The sequence below is a fragment of the Furipterus horrens genome, unplaced genomic scaffold (genome assembly GCF_987537825.1).
Source record: "Furipterus horrens unplaced genomic scaffold, mFurHor1.1.pri manual_scaffold_11, whole genome shotgun sequence".
In the NCBI taxonomy this organism is placed as follows: Eukaryota; Metazoa; Chordata; class Mammalia; order Chiroptera; family Furipteridae; genus Furipterus; species Furipterus horrens.
In genome coordinates this window covers 49,996,764-50,015,553 of record NW_028327181.1, presented here as the reverse complement: position 1 = coordinate 50,015,553, position 18,790 = coordinate 49,996,764, and the positions used below count along the sequence as shown (strand labels likewise).

The 18,790-nt window shown below is 49.4% G+C and overlaps 1 protein-coding gene and 1 long non-coding RNA gene across 5 annotated transcripts; one reads left to right on the top strand and one right to left on the bottom strand.

Moving 5' to 3' along the window:
- Positions 1–243: 243 nt before the first annotated feature.
- On the bottom strand, positions 244–16,963 carry LOC149997543 (CDK5 regulatory subunit-associated protein 2-like). Of its 4 annotated transcripts, XM_090291165.1 has the most exons (9): positions 16,521–16,963; positions 16,055–16,131; positions 9,523–9,646; positions 6,754–6,908; positions 3,162–3,324; positions 2,044–2,097; positions 1,063–1,182; positions 706–759; positions 244–599 (listed from the first exon to the last, which is right to left on the bottom strand). In XM_090291165.1, the coding sequence occupies exons 1-9, from the start codon at positions 16,524–16,526 to the stop codon at positions 420–422; spliced, it is 933 nt and encodes a 310-aa protein (XP_090147291.1). In that variant the 5' UTR covers positions 16,527–16,963; the 3' UTR covers positions 244–419. The 4 variants fall into 4 exon arrangements, with proteins under 4 accessions (XP_090147291.1, XP_090147290.1, XP_090147292.1 ...); XM_090291164.1 differs by having other exon boundaries at positions 16,055–16,963; XM_090291166.1 differs by lacking the exon at positions 706–759 and having other exon boundaries at positions 16,055–16,963.
- LOC149997544 (uncharacterized) lies at positions 4,121–4,807 on the top strand. The gene is made up of 2 exons (XR_016513995.1): positions 4,121–4,324; positions 4,659–4,807. It is a non-coding gene; the product is annotated as an uncharacterized LOC149997544 (long non-coding RNA).
- Positions 16,964–18,790: the final 1,827 nt, after the last annotated feature.

The following is an 18,790-nucleotide window of genomic DNA, read 5'->3' as shown; positions in this document are numbered from 1 at the left end:
CTGCAACCTAGGCATGTGCCCTGACTGGGACTCGAACCTGCTCCAGCCAACTGAGCCACACCAGCCAGAGCTAACACCTGAATTCTCAACCTTTGGTTATGTGGTCTCGTCAAGCGACAGGAAGGAATGAGTGAACACCCTCTCTGCACGGGGCTTTTCGCCCCCTTCAATCAGAACCATAACTGGCAGGCTAGGTGAAGGAAGATCAGTTTCCATGGCAACGAGAACAAGGAGGACGAAAAATTTTCTCTCTTTTTAAAAAAAGATTTTATTTATTTATTTTTAGGGAGAGAGGAAGGGAGGGAGAAAGAAAGGAAGACATACATGGACAGGTTGCCTCTCGTACGCCCCCAACCGGGGACCTGGCCTACACCCCAGGCATGTGCCCTGACTGGGAGTCGAACCAGTGACCTTTCAGTTCACAGGCCAGCACTCAATCCACTGAGACATACCAGCCAGGGGAAACATTTCCTTCTGAATGAAAAGGCTCCCCTTCTGCCTTGCATGGAGCGGTGAAGCTGGGGGGCGCGGTGGAGGTTGTGCTGAGGTGAGCAGGCTCCTGGTTGAGCGGCGGAGGGTACAGGGGCTTCTGCCCCTTTCTGTAAGGAGGAAAACCAATCCCTGGTTCCGAGCTGAGGCTTTCTGGGGCCCGGCTCCAGCCCTGCCCTGCCCTGGGAGCTCCGTGTCCAACAGTAAATCTTCTACCGGTTTCCTTGTCCTCACGGAACTGTCCGTCGGAGGGAAGCAGCAGACATGACCCTGTGCAAAATGCCACGAATGCCAAGTGCCAGGGCGGCGAGGGGATAGAATGGGGATGGGAACCACACCTGAGCAGGCTCTCCTTGGCATATGGCACTTTAGCTAAGGAATTAGGGGGACAAAGCAAGGGGATGAGGCCAATGCGGGGAGGCCAGAGTGCTGCCAGGTTCCAGGACCAGAGGAGGCTGAGCCCGACAGAGCGGGCAGGGGCCTGGCAGGCTGGGGCCCGGCAGGCAAGAGCCAGGAAGAAACTCAGTGTGAAGCTCGTAAGGAAAAATCTCACTTGAGGTGTATCAGACATACCTCTTTTTCCTTTGATTTCAATGCCATGGTTAGACCCTGAATGGCTTTATCCCTCTTCAAACTATTTTTCTTTTCCGTAGCAATTTCTCTTTCCTTCTCTCTCAGGTCCTCCTGAAGTGCCTAAATTAGATTAGAAAAAGATTCACTAAAGTGATGTGTTCCAACCAAAATGCATTGTAAATATATCTTTAAGAGCACATTCAAATGCAGTTATTCTATCTTATTCCTGTCAGCCTGTGATTAATGTTTCCAAGTAGAGCCGAACGTAGTGGCATCAGCTCCAAGTCACTGTGTTACCGCTCATAGCAGCAGGGCCGGGGGGAAGGAAGGGGATCAGATCAGTTAGAACGATGACAGCTATTCCTACAGGAAGGACTCCAGTGCCTTCTGGAATTTGAATGCAGTCACATCGGTGTCTTTGAAACCACACCAGGTTATTTGGGGGAAACAACAGATCATTAATTTCATTCCTTAATGCTACGAAAGCGAGCAGAGAACTTAGTTTGATGGAGACAGAACATATACATTTATCGTCTGAGTTCATTTCTAAAGATAATCACTGCTGCCTCCCTCCCAGGCTGTCGTGAGGATCAAATGAGATCACGGACGTGCAAGTACTTTCTAAGCTGGCAGGTGCTCTACAAGAGCCAGCTGCCGTGACTAAGGGACTGCGGAGCAATGGCTTTGGAATCAGACTGCAAGTCTGAATCCCTGCTGTACCTCCGCCAAGCGACGTGACCTTGGATGAGGGACCTCACTGCTCTGAGCCTCACGGGCCACATCTGCAAGATGGGAAGGCCTGCCTCACGGAGTTATTACAAAGGCTGAGAAACCTTTTCCATAGGGCCTAAAGCTCGACTGGCAGACAGTAGCATTCGATGAGTGACAGCTAATGCCACACAGAATTACCTGCTGCACTCAGAATAAAGCAAGAGCCAAGGATAAATCTTCAACACATTTTTAAGAATTGTATCAACATACCTGGATCCTCTCTTCAAAGCGATTTCTCTCCGTCTGGCGCTCCATTTGTGCAGCCTATGAAAACGCATTAATTGGTGCCCAGAAGGGACCCACAATCCACAGCTTCCCCAGAACCCTAAGAATGAGCACCTCCTTTACTTGTTGTTCCCCTTGCTGTGGAACTCAGGAAAGCAAGTGCCCACTCCTGTCCCACCCAAGTGAAGAAAAATGTGAATATGAGCAACCCACACAGAGTAAACCAAGGAGCCACTGGACAATGAAAAGGGACAAGGCCGAGGAAGTGAGACAGACGGTTCTGAGGAGCAAGAGACAACGGCTGAGGACAGCCAGCATCTAACTGGTGAGGCCACAGAATTCACTGCTGTGTGCGGGACAGAGGAGGCCCTGCTCCGTAAAGAAGCTGAGACCTTCCATGAGCACCCAGAGTGTCTCCTAAGGAGAACATACCGCACATAGCAGCCACCCAGGCTCGAGCAAGAATGGGACGGTGTGGACTAGGCCTACCTGCACGTCCAGGTCCTGCCCACCCTCTTCCAAAAGCTGGCCGAGGAGGGCACCCAGTGTGGGGAGGGGTCCAGGGAGGCTTTCGGGTCAGTACTAGTAACCCACCTCTTGGAGCCTAGGAAAATATAGCAACTGCTCTGAGCCAAGGCGAGGGGCCGTGATCCCCGCCTCACCCGCGGCCAGGATTAAATGAGGCGGCGCACTGAATCCCTCCGCGGGCTGCCGCCCAAACCAGTGAGTGCCCTGCCCCGCTGCCTCTGAAGTCTCAGACCAGAGATGGCCTTCAGCCTGCCTCTAGCCAGGTAAGTACCATAACGTCATTCCAAGAAAACCCAAAGGATGAAAATAAAGTCTCTGGGCAGCAACAAATTAACACACAGTGCAACAGGCGCGCAGGTATGGACTGTTTCCTTAACCCCCTCCATGAACACAAGGCTGGAAGGGGAAGCATGTGCCGGCGCCCCCGGCAGAGGGAGGCTCTGCTCACTCCTCCGCTGATGGGGGGTGACACTGAGAAGCGAACTGTGAGTGAGCCGTGGGGACTGAAGGGGCATCCCATCTCCCGGAGTCTGGCCTGCTCAGTAAAGTCCCCACTCCGTGTCCTCCCGCCTCACCTCACTGTCTCTCTCCTTTTCCTCCCTCCGAGCAGCAGAAAGTCCTTGGCGCTCTCCCGATGACACGTTCTCATCAGGAGACACCATCTGAGATTTCTCCTCTTGAAGGCACTCAATTAAAGCCTGTTTGCTCTTCAAAGACAGCTTCAAGTCCTCAATCGGTCTAAAAGAGAACAAAATTTAAATATTAATTCTAGGCTGTTCTCTTAGCTCAGTGGAGCAGGAGGAGGTAGGAAATGGGGCCATGCATCTTCAAAGTAGACACATCCAATGACTGAACACGAATGAAATCACATTTTGCAAGTCGGAGATTAAGGACCAGAATTCACGTGACCTTAACTGTCCCCTCACCCCCAGCCTCCCAGGCACCAGACTAGGGGTCTGACTGAGTCACAGCCCTGCTCAGACATCCAACAGCCCCACCACCGAGAGCAGTGGATTACTACTTCTTCGGCCAAGAAATCTCCTTTCCTATAAAAATCTGGCACTGAAAGCTAAATAAACATGACCAATAAAGCAGACTATTCTGGTAAATGCAAAAAAAAAAAAAAAAAAAGAGGAAGGACGTCTCTCCAAGGCATCTCAGGTCAAAGGTTAAAATGCACTGTCTTCCGAGATAAAGACCAAACTCCTCTGCAAGGGGGCCCGGCCGAGCTTTCAGGGCCTAGGACAGAAGCCGGGCTGTGCTGCGCCCCCAGACCTTCGCGCACACGCCTCCCTGCACCCCACTCCCACCTCCACCTGATAAACGCCCATAGTCCTGCCAGGCTCAGCTCGGCATTATTCTCCTAGGGGGGCCTTTGCCAACCGACACCCCCGGCGGCCCCTCAGGTAGAGCCGAACACGTCCTTCTCGAGGCCACCAAATTACCTCTATCACCTGTTCTCTGACAACAGCCGCATTGTATCGGCTCTCTGAGCCTGCATTTCCTCAGCTATAAAATGGGGATAACTTATGTGGAATGGAGATAAGCTATTTAAAACGAACCTCCACCGCTCCAGGCATATGGCAGAATTCAACAAATGACAGTTGCTATAATTATTACTTTTCCTTTTAGCACGCGATGATGAGCATTTTGTCGAAGGACCCTACGAAGAGTGTCTCTAGCTGAGACTAAAAAGCAACGCACTGGGGCGGAAAGAGGACCGGCTCCCAGGGTGAAGGTGAGGAGGGGGCTAAGGGCAGTCAGAGCCCCCGGCGGCGCCCCCTGCAGAGGGAGGCTCTGCTCACTCCTCTGCTGACGGGGTGGGGTGGGGTGGGGGTGGGGTGGGGGGGGTAACACTGAGAAGCAGACTGTGGGTGAGCCGTGGGGACTGAATCTCCCAGAGTCCGGTCTGCTCATTAAAGTGCCCCTCCGTGTCCTGTCACCTCACCTCAGTGCATTGGCTGAACATTTGTACCTCCCCAAAAGTGATGGCATTATGGGGGTGGGGGGAGGCTTTGGGAGATGAGGTCATGTGGGTGGAACTCCCATGAATGGGACTGGTATCTTATCAGTGAAGCTCCAGAGATCCCTTGCCCCTTCGCCAGTGGGGACACAATGAGAAAAAGGACCTGAGAGGGGGCCCTCGCCTGACCATGCTGGCACCCTGAACTTGGACTTCCAGCATTCAAAACTGTAAGAAATAAATTTCTATTGTTTATAAGCGACCCAGAGTGGGGTATTCTGCTATGGCACCAAATGGATTAAGACAACCGGACATGGAGGGAACTGGCAGCACCAGTACAAGGCTCCCAAAACCAGGAAGAGGAGTAAGAGTGCCCTCTAGGGGCTCGGCTCTGAAATCATCACATAATCAACGGGAGAGACAGAAAGTCACCCAACTGTACACTAAAATGGGTGTTGTGTCTTGTGCAACTCACACCTTGATAACACTGATTTCTTAGTTACCTTAAAGCAAGTTCTAGCCGGGGATGGACATGAGAGGGGCCGGGCCCACCTCAGGGGGCAGCAGCGCTCGGGCAGGACCATGGCCCCATCCTCCAGCACCTTCCTGGTTTCCAAGAGCATCCAGAAACCCAGGCTCTTACATAAAATTAAGACTTTTAAAAATATTAGCGACTAGTTAAAACTTCAAAAGAAAAACGAAATCAGATAAAACATATCTGCTGGCCAGACTTGACCTGCAGGGCTCCTCACTGTCAGCTGCCTGGAAGATACAGACTAGCTTTGAAGTCCAATCGAAGGACAACAAGTAGCTAACACATGTACCTTCGAAAAGGGTGGTGAGGGCGCAAAACATCCTTGTGAGGGCGCTGCCCCAAGCCCCGTCAAACTGTGTGGCAGATCTGACGTCACCAGGGCCTGACCGGGGACCCTGTTCCAGTTCTGTGCTGAGCCCTCACCTTCTGTCACTGGCTCAGCTTCCTAAACAGGCCTGCCTTCAGGGAGGAAGCACACAACACCCTCAGCGAGCAGAGCCCCAGAGGACTCCCTGCTGCCTGAGTCTCTGGGACGTGGCTGGGGCGCACCTACCCCTGCGTCAGACGCATTCGCAGTTCTGACAAGTCAGGCTTCTGCGCCTACCCAGCTAGACCTGCGGGAGACCCCAGGAAGACGAAGCCTTTAGCAAGGCCCTGACCAGACAACCCACGTCCACGGACACCCCACCACTTGGACCAGTGATTACTCAATAAGCATTAAGCCTTCCCAAGCTCCCTTTCCCCAAAAGACAAGAATCCAAGTTTCTGCACTTTCCTCTGGAATTACCTAGAAACTGAGCCAGGCTCCACACCACTGCTCATGCCGTTCCCTCGGGGAGGCAAGGCTTCCCCCGCAACCCCATCACGCCTCCTCCCATGAGCCTTCCCTGCGCCACGCCCAAGCAGAGCTGGGCACTCCCTCACTTAGGTCTCAGCACAGAACCCTGTTTGTACCTCTGTCCCCTCTCACACGCGGGGACTCCATAGAAGGAAGACAGTGCTCCTCTCTGCATTGCCCACACCCAACGCAGCCTTGCTCAGTAGCTGGTTCTTGAATGGATCCTTAAATCCTCTAATTCAGGCCTTAATCCATATACCCAATGTTCTGGACTCCCCTCTTGGATGCCCACAGTCCCTCAATCCAACATGTCCCAGCTGAAAGCTCATCTTCCCAGCCCCTCTGCCCCCAAACATCTTTCTCCCTCTTCCCCCCTAAATTCAGCAAACTGCACTACCATCCCACTATTGCTCACCTGGGTGAGGGGCTATCTCTGCAGCCTTTTCCCTCAGTCTCAAATCCAATCAGCCACCAAGCCCTTCGCACCAACATGTGATTCTACCTTCTAAAATATATCTCTCTCTTATCCCCTAGTTCTGTCACCTTAATCCTGTCATCATCAAGATTAAGGGAAAAAGAGAAATCAAAATAGTCTTTCCCTTTTCCCTTTGGCTACCAGGAAGCTTACAGCCAAAGCCAAATGCTATACTCAGTATCTGAGTGGAAAATCCCAGCATGAATTTCTATCTACTACCTCTCTCTCTCGGTCCTCAGAATCCTAGTGTCCTTACTGTGGGAACAAGGAGGAAAGGAAGGGGACAGGGAAGAGACAATTCTTCCCCCATGCTGCCAGACAAATGACTGTCAGGTATCGGAGGGACAGAGCCAGACCTGTCTTTCTCTTCCAGGCCCAGAGCCATGTCCATGGTCCCCTCGTGCATCTTCTTCATCTCCAAAAGCTTGTTTTCCAAGCTTAACCGCAGAGCCTTCTCCGTTTCTGTCCCTGCAAAGGCCTTTTCCAGTTCTGCTTGGGCGGCTTTCACATCCTAGAGTTAAATTAAATGCATGTGATGCAATTTTCCAATACAATTGGGAACACTTTGAAAGGAAATTGGATTAAAATATAAATATTTATGACTTTTTCTCCGGCACATTTCCCCTCCCTGAATTGTACTATACATACATGGGGAGAATCAGTAATAAATACATTTGCCAGCCATCCTTCCTTCTTGTATCCTGAAGAGTAATAGGCATTTCCTATGGAAAAGACTCAACTCTACGAGAACTGTTTTGGTTTTGAAAAATCAGATCAATATTTACAGCTCAATGAGAACAAGGAGAAATGCGCCTCTCAATACCTAAACATACGTAAATCTCAAAGAGTCACCATAATCTCCACACAAATTCATTCCACACCCCACCGCCCCCACTAGCTTTTTTTAAGATAATGACTACACAATAGTTCTAAAGTACATTTTCTGTATCACCAAAGAGATTTAGGTGGTGAAAAACTCTAGGTTCTTCCGAGGCGCTCACAGAAACCAGCAAGGAAGTTATCTAAATCACGCAGCCAGGGTCTGTGTTAGGGATAAGGGACCTGGGGCTCATGAAAGTAACCTGGGACTACTCAAGCCAACCGCCTCGAATCACATCACAAACACAGAAGTCAAATCATACTGGGTACAAAGCCCAGCTCCCACTTACTTGCTGTGTGACCTTTGGGTAGTCACTTAACCTCCCTGAGCCCCATCTTTTCAATCTACACAACAGGGATAACAACCATTTACCAGAGACTTGTTGTGAGACCTGCCAAATGCCTGCTGTATCACAGGAAACTCAGAAAAATGTGGCTTCTTCCCCCCAATCCTTCCCCTCTAGGACCTCCCCCAACACTGTCTCCCAAGAGACTTGTCTGTCAATCATAGTGGTAGCTGGGAAAAATCATTTCCCAATATTCTGAGACCAAGCAACAAAACCTCTGACTTACTGAGAGCCTACTCGACACCGGGCTTTACAAGAAGCTCTGTTTGTAAATACCCTTGATTCTCACTCAACCCTAACAACTGGCAGACTACCGCAGTTCAGAGTGCAGGCTCTGCAGCCAGACCACCAGGCATTTACTTCCTGTGTCCCCTTAAGCAAGTGACTCAGCCACTCTGTGCGAGGGTCACGTTTTCCTTTTGGTTGTTAAAAGATGACAAAAGCACTTACCTTCTAGGTCTGTTGAGGGGATCACCTAAATCAATGTATGCAAAACGCTGAGAAGGATGCCTCACATACGGTAAGCCCCTGAGAAACTGGTAGTAGCACCGCTGTTATTACAATTACTACAGCAAAGCAGGTAGCACTAGCCTCATTTTACAGAGCAAGAGGCAGGGACTCAGGGAAGGGAACTGCTTTATCTAGGGTGACAAAGCTAGTAAGTGACAGAGCAGGGATTCAACCTAGTACTGCCCATTGTGCGGGCACCTTAAGACAGTGGGAAGCACTTACTGAGAAAAATAAGATGAATGAGCAAGATTAGGTTAAGCGTCTTAAAAGGCTCACAATTATCTTAACTAAAAGTCAGAACCTGGACTCAGAGACCCTTCTTGGACTCACAGAGGTCCCGGCTCTACCACTCATGACCATGACTCGTTTCCCACCCTCTCTGGGCCCATTTCCTCGTCTATCCGATCAACCTAATATCTACACACCCCCATGAAGCTGACAGAAGGGCTCCAGTGAACATCGTAACTGGAGAAGGACACTGTAAGCTTCAAAATACAGTACAAATATACCCACTCTTTGAATTCAGACGTGCTTTTTGGTGCTATTTCTCCTCATGTCTGCTTAGAAGAATCAGGGTCGCAGATAGAGAAAGCAAGATGAAACAACAGACTCCAAAGATCAAGACATAAGTAACTAATTTATGCAACCTTTTTAACATATTGAACCAGGATTTTCTAACCAAGAAACATCCTGACTCCCATCAGTCATAGGAAGCACCTGAGAATCAGGAAGATGAGGAACTATACACAGTGCCCCCCGGAAAAGAGGCACTCAATCAACACTGGTGGGACGCTGGGCTGGTGGCATGGAGGCTGGGCGCTGGGGACGCTGGGATGGTGGCATGGAGGCTGGACGCTGGGGACGCTGGGATGGTGGCAAGGAGGCTGGACGCTGGGGACGCTGGGATGGTGGCATGGAGGCTGGACGCTGGGATGGTGGCAAGGAGGCTGGACGCTGGGGACGGGCGGCATGGACACATAATGTCCATGATGGGTGAGTCACTCCCCCTCTCTGGGCCTCGGTGTCCTCTTCAGGGAAAGAAAGGCACTAAACCAGCTCACAAGAGGAGTGGTGCAGCGGGAACACGGGGTTTTAGATCAGTCACCCATTTCTATGCAAGATTAAGCTTGGATTGGTTAGCATTTCTCTCCGCACCTCAGTGTCCTCGCCTGTAGGAAAGAGACAATAACGGCCAATTTGCAGGATGTAAGGGTATAAATGCTGTATGTCAAGCACCCAGAATGGGCTGGAACCACGGAGATGCTCAACGAGGATGGCTGTCATGTCTTCAGAAACTCTGACAGTTTATGAGGAAAAGAACAGAATTCTGCCCACTCCGTTATTAACCCACTGGAAGGAACACGTTCTCCTCGGGGTTTCCAGACTTGCCTCTTCTAAAAGGAATATTCTTTTGGTCAGGAGATCTTCAACCTGCTTCACCTTCTTCTGAGCATCCTCTTTCACCCGCCGAACTTCAGAGCCGCCCCCCTCAGCGAGGCTCTCAACTGCTTTGCTGCAAAAAGAGGCAAATGAGGGTGACCATCAGGTGGTGACTGCATTCACCCTAAGAAACAAGGAATATTCCTACAGACCTGTTACATTAATTAGTATCTGTAACTCAAAAAACACTGATAATATAATATATAAATGTATCGAATCAACATGTTGTACACCTTAAACTTACACAATGTCATATGTGAATGATGTATCAATAAAAATACATATTATTTAGCCCTGGCTGGGTAGATCAATTTGTTGGAGCATCATCGCTGTACACCAAGACTGTGGGGTCAATCTCTGTTCCAAAGGCATATACAAGAAGCAACCGATGAGCCCTGGCCGGTATGGCTCGGCTGGCTGGAGCATTGTCCCATGGCCGAAAGGTTGTGGGTTTGATTCCCAGTCAGGGCACATAGCTAGGTTGTGGGTTCGATCGTCGGTCAGGGCGCATATGGGAAGCAACCGATCAATGTTTTTCTCACATCGACATCTCTCCCCGCACACCCCACCCCTGCCCTTCCTCTCTCTCTAAACTCAATAAACATATCTTCGAGTGAGGATTAAGGAAAAATGTTTAAAAAAATACATACTATTTAAAATAAAGTAAGAATCACCTATAATCTCAGGATAGCTACGCTAACATTTTAGTATACAGCCTTTGAGGCGTTTTCTACAAAAACAGAATCATAGAGTATACGTCTGTGATCTGACTTTATTGCTGAACACAGTATAAACATCCTTTTGTGTCAATAAATATACATTAATATTTAGAGGCTGCAAATTAATTTGCTGTATAAAATGTACTACATTAAATTGACTCCTATTTTTAAAACATTTAGATTGCCTCTGACTTTACACATTTCTCTGATGACAGTGATGAAGCTCTGGGAACAGTGGTCAGCAGGAAGTGTTCCACAACTGTCAGTTTTATTATTTGTTACTATAAGCAACGTTATGCTGAAAGCATCCCCGTGGGTATACTATCCAGTGCTTTCCTTAGGGTCAATCCTAGAAAGAGAATTACTGGGTCAAAGTGTAAACACTCTGAAGATTTTTTTGACAATTATTGCCAAATTTCCCACCAGGAAACTTCCAATAAAGTACACCTCCACCGGGGGTAGGAACGGCAGAGAGCTGGTCTGACAAACCAAAGTACAGGGAAAAGAATGAAACAAAACTGAATCTGAGGAGTCATGGGACTGCATGCCTCGTCTTCTGCCGGCTGGAGGGGGAGCATTTTAGCTACAGCCCACCTAGGTGGGCACCAGCTGGCACTGAGGGCGAGAGGAGAGGAGAGGGGCGAGCAGCCCACACCCCGTGCTACAGAAACATAAAATGCAGAGTCCTGCTGCTGTGGCACCATGGAGCACGCCCCCCGCCTCACAAGCCGCGGGGGGAGGGCACACCCACATCAGACGCAGGACCAAACCACTGACGCCTTCCACTCTGGTCCTCCCCAGAAGAAGAACAGGGTCGGATATGCATTTGTGAGACGTACCCAGAGCAGGTCTCATCGGTTTCTGAAATGACTGCGGGTTTCCTAAAGGCAGAATAATATAAAGGAAATGGCTCCACCTAAAGCTGGTTTCTCAGAGAAACTGCAACAGAACACACCTATTCACCAGCAGCCTCCCAAGCCCTACTTGAGGGCTGTGTAAGACTTTCCCAACCAAGATATGTGATCGGACACGCACATGTACAGGCCATGTGAATTTGGGACTGAGAACAAGGGACAGTCAAGAGGGCCATCCTTGCTGCCCAAGCCTCCAACATGAATTGCCTGCAAATAAAGACTTTATTCTTCTCGTGTCTCCTTTCACCATGAGCCTTCCGAAGGCCCCAGGGCCGTGACATCACTGTAATGGGACTCAATGTGAACAGCTGGAAAGAAAGAACATAGACTCTGAAGCTGAACAGATCCGCTTCCAACTTCTCACTGTTTTGTCCTCAGTGTGACTCCGGGTGAATTACCTCTGAGACCTCAGTTTCCTCTTGGGAAAAATGAGGCGGTGACCTCTTGGAATGAACATGCTAAGACACGTGGTGGTCACAGCACAGGGCTCCTTCCTCTCCGATCCGAGTGCTGCACGGCAGCCTGTTGCCGCCAAGGCCAGCGCAGTGCCTGCCTCGCTGAGATGCCTGGAGCGGCCTCCTTCTGCCCCCGGCTGGTGTCTGCGCTGAGAAAGGATCATCCGCTGGCCAGAACTGAGGCCACCATGGCCACTTCCTGAGTAATGCCATGAAACGTCCTGAGCCCACTCCCTCAGCTCATTTCCTGACCAATACTGTCTGGAGTTCACAGATTCCCGATCATTTCTGTCACTTCGCAAGAGGGCATGCTATATGGCTGCAAGAATGCTGGACTGGACGCTTTTCCTTCCTGAGCTTTGGATCCAGAATTTTCCAGTCTTGAGCTTCCTCAAACCACCACAAAGGTTTTAGCCCCAGGGTTTTCTAGAGCCTCCTCTAGAAAAGGCTCACTCCCTCAATTAACCCACCCCACGCCCCACTCCAGCCAGCGAGGGCAAATACACCAGCCCCTCCTGTCCGCCCAGATCAGACCTTGGTGTTTTACAGTCAGCCTCCTGTACTTTGTCAAGCGGCCGACTACAATTTTTAACAAGTACTGGCATTATTCAGTTTGTTCGCATTTTAGTTATACCAATAAAATATACTCCCAATAATAAATGTTCCAACTTTTCATTTATCATCTTTGTATGTTACAGTTACTGTAGCAATAAAATTTACACTCAGCAGTACAGTGCAATCTTCCTCTACTAATGGAATTATTATTTTTGTTTGTGTTTTAAAGCTACAGAAATAAAATTTACTCCCAACAATATGTCTGCTTTTGTTTTTAATGTCCCCTTATGGTAACTGACAAATAGAACAATGGACTGTCAGCGAGCATATAGGTTTACTTCACAGCAAGGCAGAGTGGGCTCCTGAACCAGACCAGCTCCAGATCTGTTACCAGCCTGAACGAGTTCCCTGCTCCTCTGAGCCTCAGTTTCCTCTTCACTTAAATGGGAATTGTGGCTGCCTCAAATAACTGCTGTAAAAGCAAATGCGATATAGCATGTCGAGTGCCAGGCACAGGCTTAGAGGCTAAGACGCTTCTCCAAAAATGTAAGTACCCTCATAGGACAGGGCTCCTTCCTCTCTGATCCGAGTGCTGCATGCCAGCCTGTTGTTCCCAAGGAGACAGACAGCAAGACCTAAGGAGAGGAAAGGCTGAGAGAAACTGGTCTCATCCAGCTTTCCACCCAATGCAAAAATGAACCTTCTGTAAACACCCCTCTCGCTGCTCTTCCTAACCATCAACATTTCCTCTTGATTCTTTCCATTCTAATTATAGTTCTTCAGGGAAAAGCCGACCACCCAAAACAGAAACAACCACAGAACTCAAAAAGGAAGTGGAGGGCATTAACAAAAAGATACTTTTCCATCAACAGGTACGCACCACACACACACCGCGAGGTGCCGAGCAGTGAGAGGTAAAGGCAACGGCACGCTGAGCAGGTCAGCGGAAGACGGCGTGCGTGTCCTACGGCAGGTCACCCACACAAGGGCTCTGTGGAGCAGGAACAGCTGAGCAGCTCTAGGGCTCGGAGGCCACAGTCCTGCCTATTGCTAGAGCCAGCCCAGAGCCCCTGCCCTTTCCACCGGCCCTGAACCCCACTAAGAAAGAGGCCCTTGGCTGAGATGTACGGTCACTCTGAAGAAATGAGAAACACGCATGGAAATAAAAAAAGAAGATGAAACCTCGTGCTGGACCAGAAGTCACAAACTTGAGCTCTAATCCCAGCTATGATCTTTCTGGCTGAGCGGTTCTAGTCACGGCCCTTCCCTTCTCCAAACAGAAATTCCCTCCTCTCTCAAATGAGGTCTGCCTCAAGGTCTGAAGAGCCCTCGGGATAATGATGGACTGCAAAAAGATGCTAAGTGTTTTATGAACTGGAGAGCGCTGCGCACAAACGGGACCGTCATTACATGCCAGAGAAGCTGGTGAAAGTGGGCTGAGGCAGCCACGTGTGGCCCCGCAGGAGGCCTTCTGCAGGGTGAACAACAGGGCCTGCGGGGGGGGGGTGGGGGGGAGGGCTGTCAGGGCCAAGGCAGAGCGTTTCAGTGTCTGTGAGCTGTGTTTGCAGTAGAAAGTCGGCGGAGAGAAAGCTGGGGCAGCTAAGTCACTGTGAGCATTCTTAAACACAGCTCAGGACCTTGACCCCCAACCTACCCTTGACAGCTCCCTGCCCATCCATCACTTAGCCCTGTTGATCCCGCTTCCTCAGTGTCTTTCCAATCCCCCTATCCATCTCTTGTCACTCATCCGTCACCGACTACTGCGCTAGCCTCCTAACTGGTCCCCCTGCTTCTACGCCTGCTCCCTCTACAAAACATGTCCCACTCAGCGTCGACTGACCTTTTAGAAAACAAAACTGATTGTGTCAGTTCCTTAAAACCCGTGACTACTTTCTCTCTGATCTCGGGATAAAGACCAAAATCTCTGATGAGGCCTCCAGACCCTGCAAGGCAAGGCCCCCTGGACTTCTCCCCTGCCCTCAGTCCCGCACGCTCCTCTCCCCTTCAACACTTCTCTCCGCCCTTTCACTGCTTGGTCCCTCCCGACCCCCCAGATCTCACCTCCGATGCTACGTCCTCAGGCCCTTCCCTGCTGGGGACCCACATTACACACCCATTCCCACGGCTCCCTGTTTCTCTCACCGCTCTCCTCCCAACTTCACTGATACACACATTCTTGAAGCGCTTCATCCTCATCGCTCCCACTGGAACGCAAGCCCCACGTGCCTGCTTGGCTCAGCACTGCATCCCCAGGAGCAGGGTCCGGTGCAGCACAGAACAGTGGTTTAAGAAGTATTTTCTCAATAAACTGACCAGTAAGAGCAGACCAAAAGGGTCTTGAACACTAGTTGCGGCGGTTCAGAGAATCTATGCAGACAAACATGTGCACAGGCCCCCAAAGCACCCAGCCCCGTGTGCTGCCCTGCGTGCGCAGAGCCTTGGGGAGTCTGGGTTTCCCTGTGCGCACGCCTGACTGAAAGCGGTCCGGGTCCAGATCTGCAGCAGGCAGGGCGCCGAGCAGGAGCGGGACCGAGCGCGACACTGACTGCCGGGCTTGGTAAAGGAGGTCTGACTCCTCGCCCAGGGAATGATGAATGATGTGCTTCTGAAAAAGGAAAAGGAAACTACAGCCACAAGAACAAAAACGTGTCTTCCCCGTTTATTCACTCATTCATTCACTCACTCAGAACATGCCACGCGTGCCAGGTCAAGCGAGGCCTGGGAACCTGCCGTCCGCTCAAGGCTACAGCAGTCGGCCTTCCGGCTGCCGGCCCTGTGGCAGTAAAAGGAGCCACATGGCCCGGCCCAGAGTGCAGCTGCGCCCTAAGCGGAAGACTCCGCGCTCCCGGCTCCACGTCCCGCAGGAACTCTGCTGCCGTGACAGACGAAGCATTTCCACATAAGCTTTCAGCTGGATCCTTGGCGAGTCCACCCTGGGCAGTTTTCTGCCACGCTCACCAACTGAAACTCAGCACACTTGGTACCCCACTGTCCCCACAAACTATCACTGCACCTCCATTACACTTGGCTCCTAGGATGAGTTGTCACCAGTCTCTGATCAGCTCTTAAAGTAAGGAAATATCTGTTTTCAAAAATCCTCCATGTGTAGCATGAGTAATTACATAATAAATGTTTATGAATGAACGAATGAATGAGCAATTGAGTCATAGGTTATATTCTCTGAACTGTGCTTGTTGTTCAATAAATAATTAATTAAAATAATAGTCTTCAAATGTTCTTTAAGCAAAACAGAGAGAAAAACAAGCTACTCTGACTGAAGCCCCATCCTCTGCCTCACCTGCCGCAGGAGTCCCTCAGGTCCCCTTTATGCCCCCAGGACTTCTACAGCGGTGAGTGAGCTAATGATATACTTAAAAAATATGAACAGATCTCACTAATGTATCGCTGAGGAAAGGGACCAGACCCAAAAGCATAGTGTAGGATTCCATTTCTACCACGGGCAGAACTAAGCAATGGCGATACTGCTAGTTAGCAAAGTGGCCGTCTTTGTGGGAGGAGGGTAAGTTCTGGGAGCACAAAGGGGCCTTCCTGGGGGCTGGTGATGTGCTGGTTCCTGGTCGGGATGGTGGTCCCATGGGTGTCTCTGCTGAGAGAAAATTCATCCTGCTGTACGTGTAAGATCTGTTCATTTTCCTATAAACTTTAAAAGTTGGTTGAAAAATAATGATATATAAACAAAGCCTCCTTGGGGTCCCCCGAGCCCAGCTGGGGAACAAGAGGCTTAGGAAGCACGAGGCTCTGTTTCACTGACCCACGCAGCCGCCACAGGGGGGCCCTGGGCGACCCCCGAGCATGTGACAGGATGACGGGTACTCACGAGGCTTTGATGAGCAGCCGCTCTCTCTCCTGGAGCTCACGCTTCAGACTTTCCACTTCCACCTTGAGCTCGATATTCTTCCAGACGAGGTTAGGGAAGAAAAGAAACAGTGTAAAACTACAGGCCATACTGTGCCTACAGTGGGGAAACCATCTTCAGAGTGGACTGATCACACCACGCTTGTAATAGGCAGCCGTCAGATTCCAAACCTCATTAGCCTCAGGGCACAGGGAAAAGGGAATTTCCAAACCCTGGTGGTCTCATAAGAAAGCCCCAGATTTCACAAGACTTGGAACAATTATGTAAATTTTGCAAGCTTCGAACAGCCAGAGCATTCAAACACCAAGGCATAAATGTCATATGAGAAAGGCCGATTTAAAAATTGTTTGCCCTCCACCAAGCAAATTTACAAGCAATTCTGCAGTTTGCTTTTACCAGTCCAAGGCAATTACTTCTGGTTGTTTACCATCATACGTGTGCTGGTTGTGGCAGTGGAAACGCTTTACAGCTTCAAAAAAGAAAACATGTGGGTGCATAACTGGAGGCCTCGTCACTGCCTGTCTCATTTCAGTGGGAGATTCCAGGGTTCTCACCAAAGAGCCGCAGCTGCACGGACAAGCTGGCTATTAGGGACACCGCTGCATTCTCCAACCAAATGCCTTCCTTGTAACTGACCAGAAGGAAGGGAGTCGCACGTGGCCTGGGGCTCACGATTCACATGCGAATCCAAAGACAGAGTCTTCAGCAAGCAGCTCCCAACGTGAGACAGTGGGCCGGTGGCTGGCTTCTCAAACCAGTCCATAAATGTAGCCCAGACAGTGTTAGATGAATTCACGGAGTGGAAACGGGTCTGGTTGAAAAGTTTTCAGAGAACTGCTCTAATTCCAGGTTCTCTTTGAAATCTTGCTCCTCTTTTAATAATTCATGCCAAGTTTACATTCTACTCCATAATACATGAATATCGTTTTAAATCAAAATAACATTTCCAGTAAAATTTACAGTCTCGGAGGATATGCCTCCCTCCTTTCAGCCAAGCAGCTCTGGGGGATCCCCAGGCTGAGAAGTCAGCCAGAAAGGAAAGGTCATGGGCTTCGGACCAGGAGGACATGGGTTCAAATCCTACCTCCACTCTTCACGAAATGGAAACCATAGTAAATCAGTAGACGCTCATTTATTCATTCCCTCTCTTCACAGACATTTACCGTCCCTGTGACGTGCCAAGCACTGGGCTGAGCACCGAGGACACAGGTAAACAAGGCAGACACAGGCTCTGCCTTCAAGCGAACACTGAACAGAAAACTGGAAGTGTAGGCCTATAACTGTCCTCAGAAGCACAAGTGCAGGAGGTGAGAAAGCGACGTTTCTCCTTGCAGATCCCCCAAGTGGCAAAAGAAAATCATAAAGTCCACCCAACGGGGGGGATTTCAGGACTAAGTGAACTAATGAACATGTTATTGTCTTCAACGTCAAACAACAGGAACCAAAGAAGTCACTTATGCGGCAGGACTTTTTCCTAGAAGGAAATGATCTTTGCATAAAGGACACCGAGTGACAGTGCACCATGCCTTCAATGGCGGTTTTGTGAAAACGACAGGAACAGCGTTCGAACTGAGGATTCCTTTCCAGCTCTCACAAGAGCAAAGAGCTACGTAGGAGCTGATTTCAGAGATTCTGAGTGCTCTGCTTTCTGAGGCACCAGCTGGCACTCCAGCCGAGCAAATTTAGTAGAACAGAGAGCTAACATGTCCGCTAGGCTATTCTTCGCAAGCCCAACACCTCAAGTTATAAACTTAAATATATGACAATCATAATTTCTTAACCAAAAATCAAAACACCTTATTAGCATAAAATAGAATATCGGTACTAAAAAATAAATAAATAAAGAAGCTTTAACCCACTACTAAGGAAAGATATCCAAGATATTAAGGAAAACTGCAAGTTACAGAACAGAACATGCTTCCACTGATATAAAAAGGGGGCTTATACACATATATATTCACATACACACTTGCCTGCATATGCATAAAACTTCTCTGCCTGAGGAACCAGTAATCTGGTTAGACCTAAGGGACTAGGAGACAAAAGTGTTTTCAGAGTACACCTTTTACGCTTTTTGAACTCTGAATCATGTGTAGCTATATAAAAACTTAAACTGAAATAAAAGTGCGACGAAGTCGGGTCAGCTAATCAGACAACGGAAAAGAGTAGCTGAAACAGCGTGGTACAATGAGACAGGCAGGCCTGGGCTCCAACGCACCTCACACAGTGGCTAGGACATCAAGCAAGTTACTGATGCCCCCTGAGCTTCAGGCTCCTCTCCTGCAAGTGAGCTCATCGCTGCTGCAAAGGGCCATCTTGAAAAGTAAATAAGGCGCTGATGTGCAAAGGCCCAGGACAGCGCCTGACACAAAGAAGGCAATTCACATGCTCTGGTTTCCTATCACTTAGAAGTGCTGAGATAGATGATAACTATACTTACAAATAAAATGTTTTAGGCTGTTGTTTTTTCTTTTATCACCACTTCCTTCCAGAAAAGGGGATGTCCTCATTGTCTTCCCACCCCCACAACAAAGAAAAAAAATTGTGTCTTGCGGGACAAGGGAGCTTTTCAACTCTTGAAAAGGCTCAAAGTACAGTACAGAACAATCTCTCTTCAAGACAAGTCCATTTAAGTTCATTCACTGAAACTCAAGCAGAGTTCTTTTTCCTCCTTCAAAAGTTTCCACTGGTGCAAAC

Excerpts from the sequence above, each read along its gene's own strand:
- LOC149997543 (XM_090291164.1), bottom strand. The coding sequence starts at position 16,182 with ATGGCCTGTAGTTTTACACTGTTTCTTTTCTTCCCTAACCTCGTCTGG. Across the intron at positions 6,909-9,522 it reads GAATATTCCTTTTAGAAGAG|GATGTGAAAGCCGCCCAAGC; the intron begins GCAAGTCTGGAA and ends ATTTAACTCTAG. Across the intron at positions 2,098-3,161 it reads AAAAGGAGAGAGACAGTGAG|GCTGCACAAATGGAGCGCCA; the intron begins GTGAGGCGGGAG and ends GCGTTTTCATAG.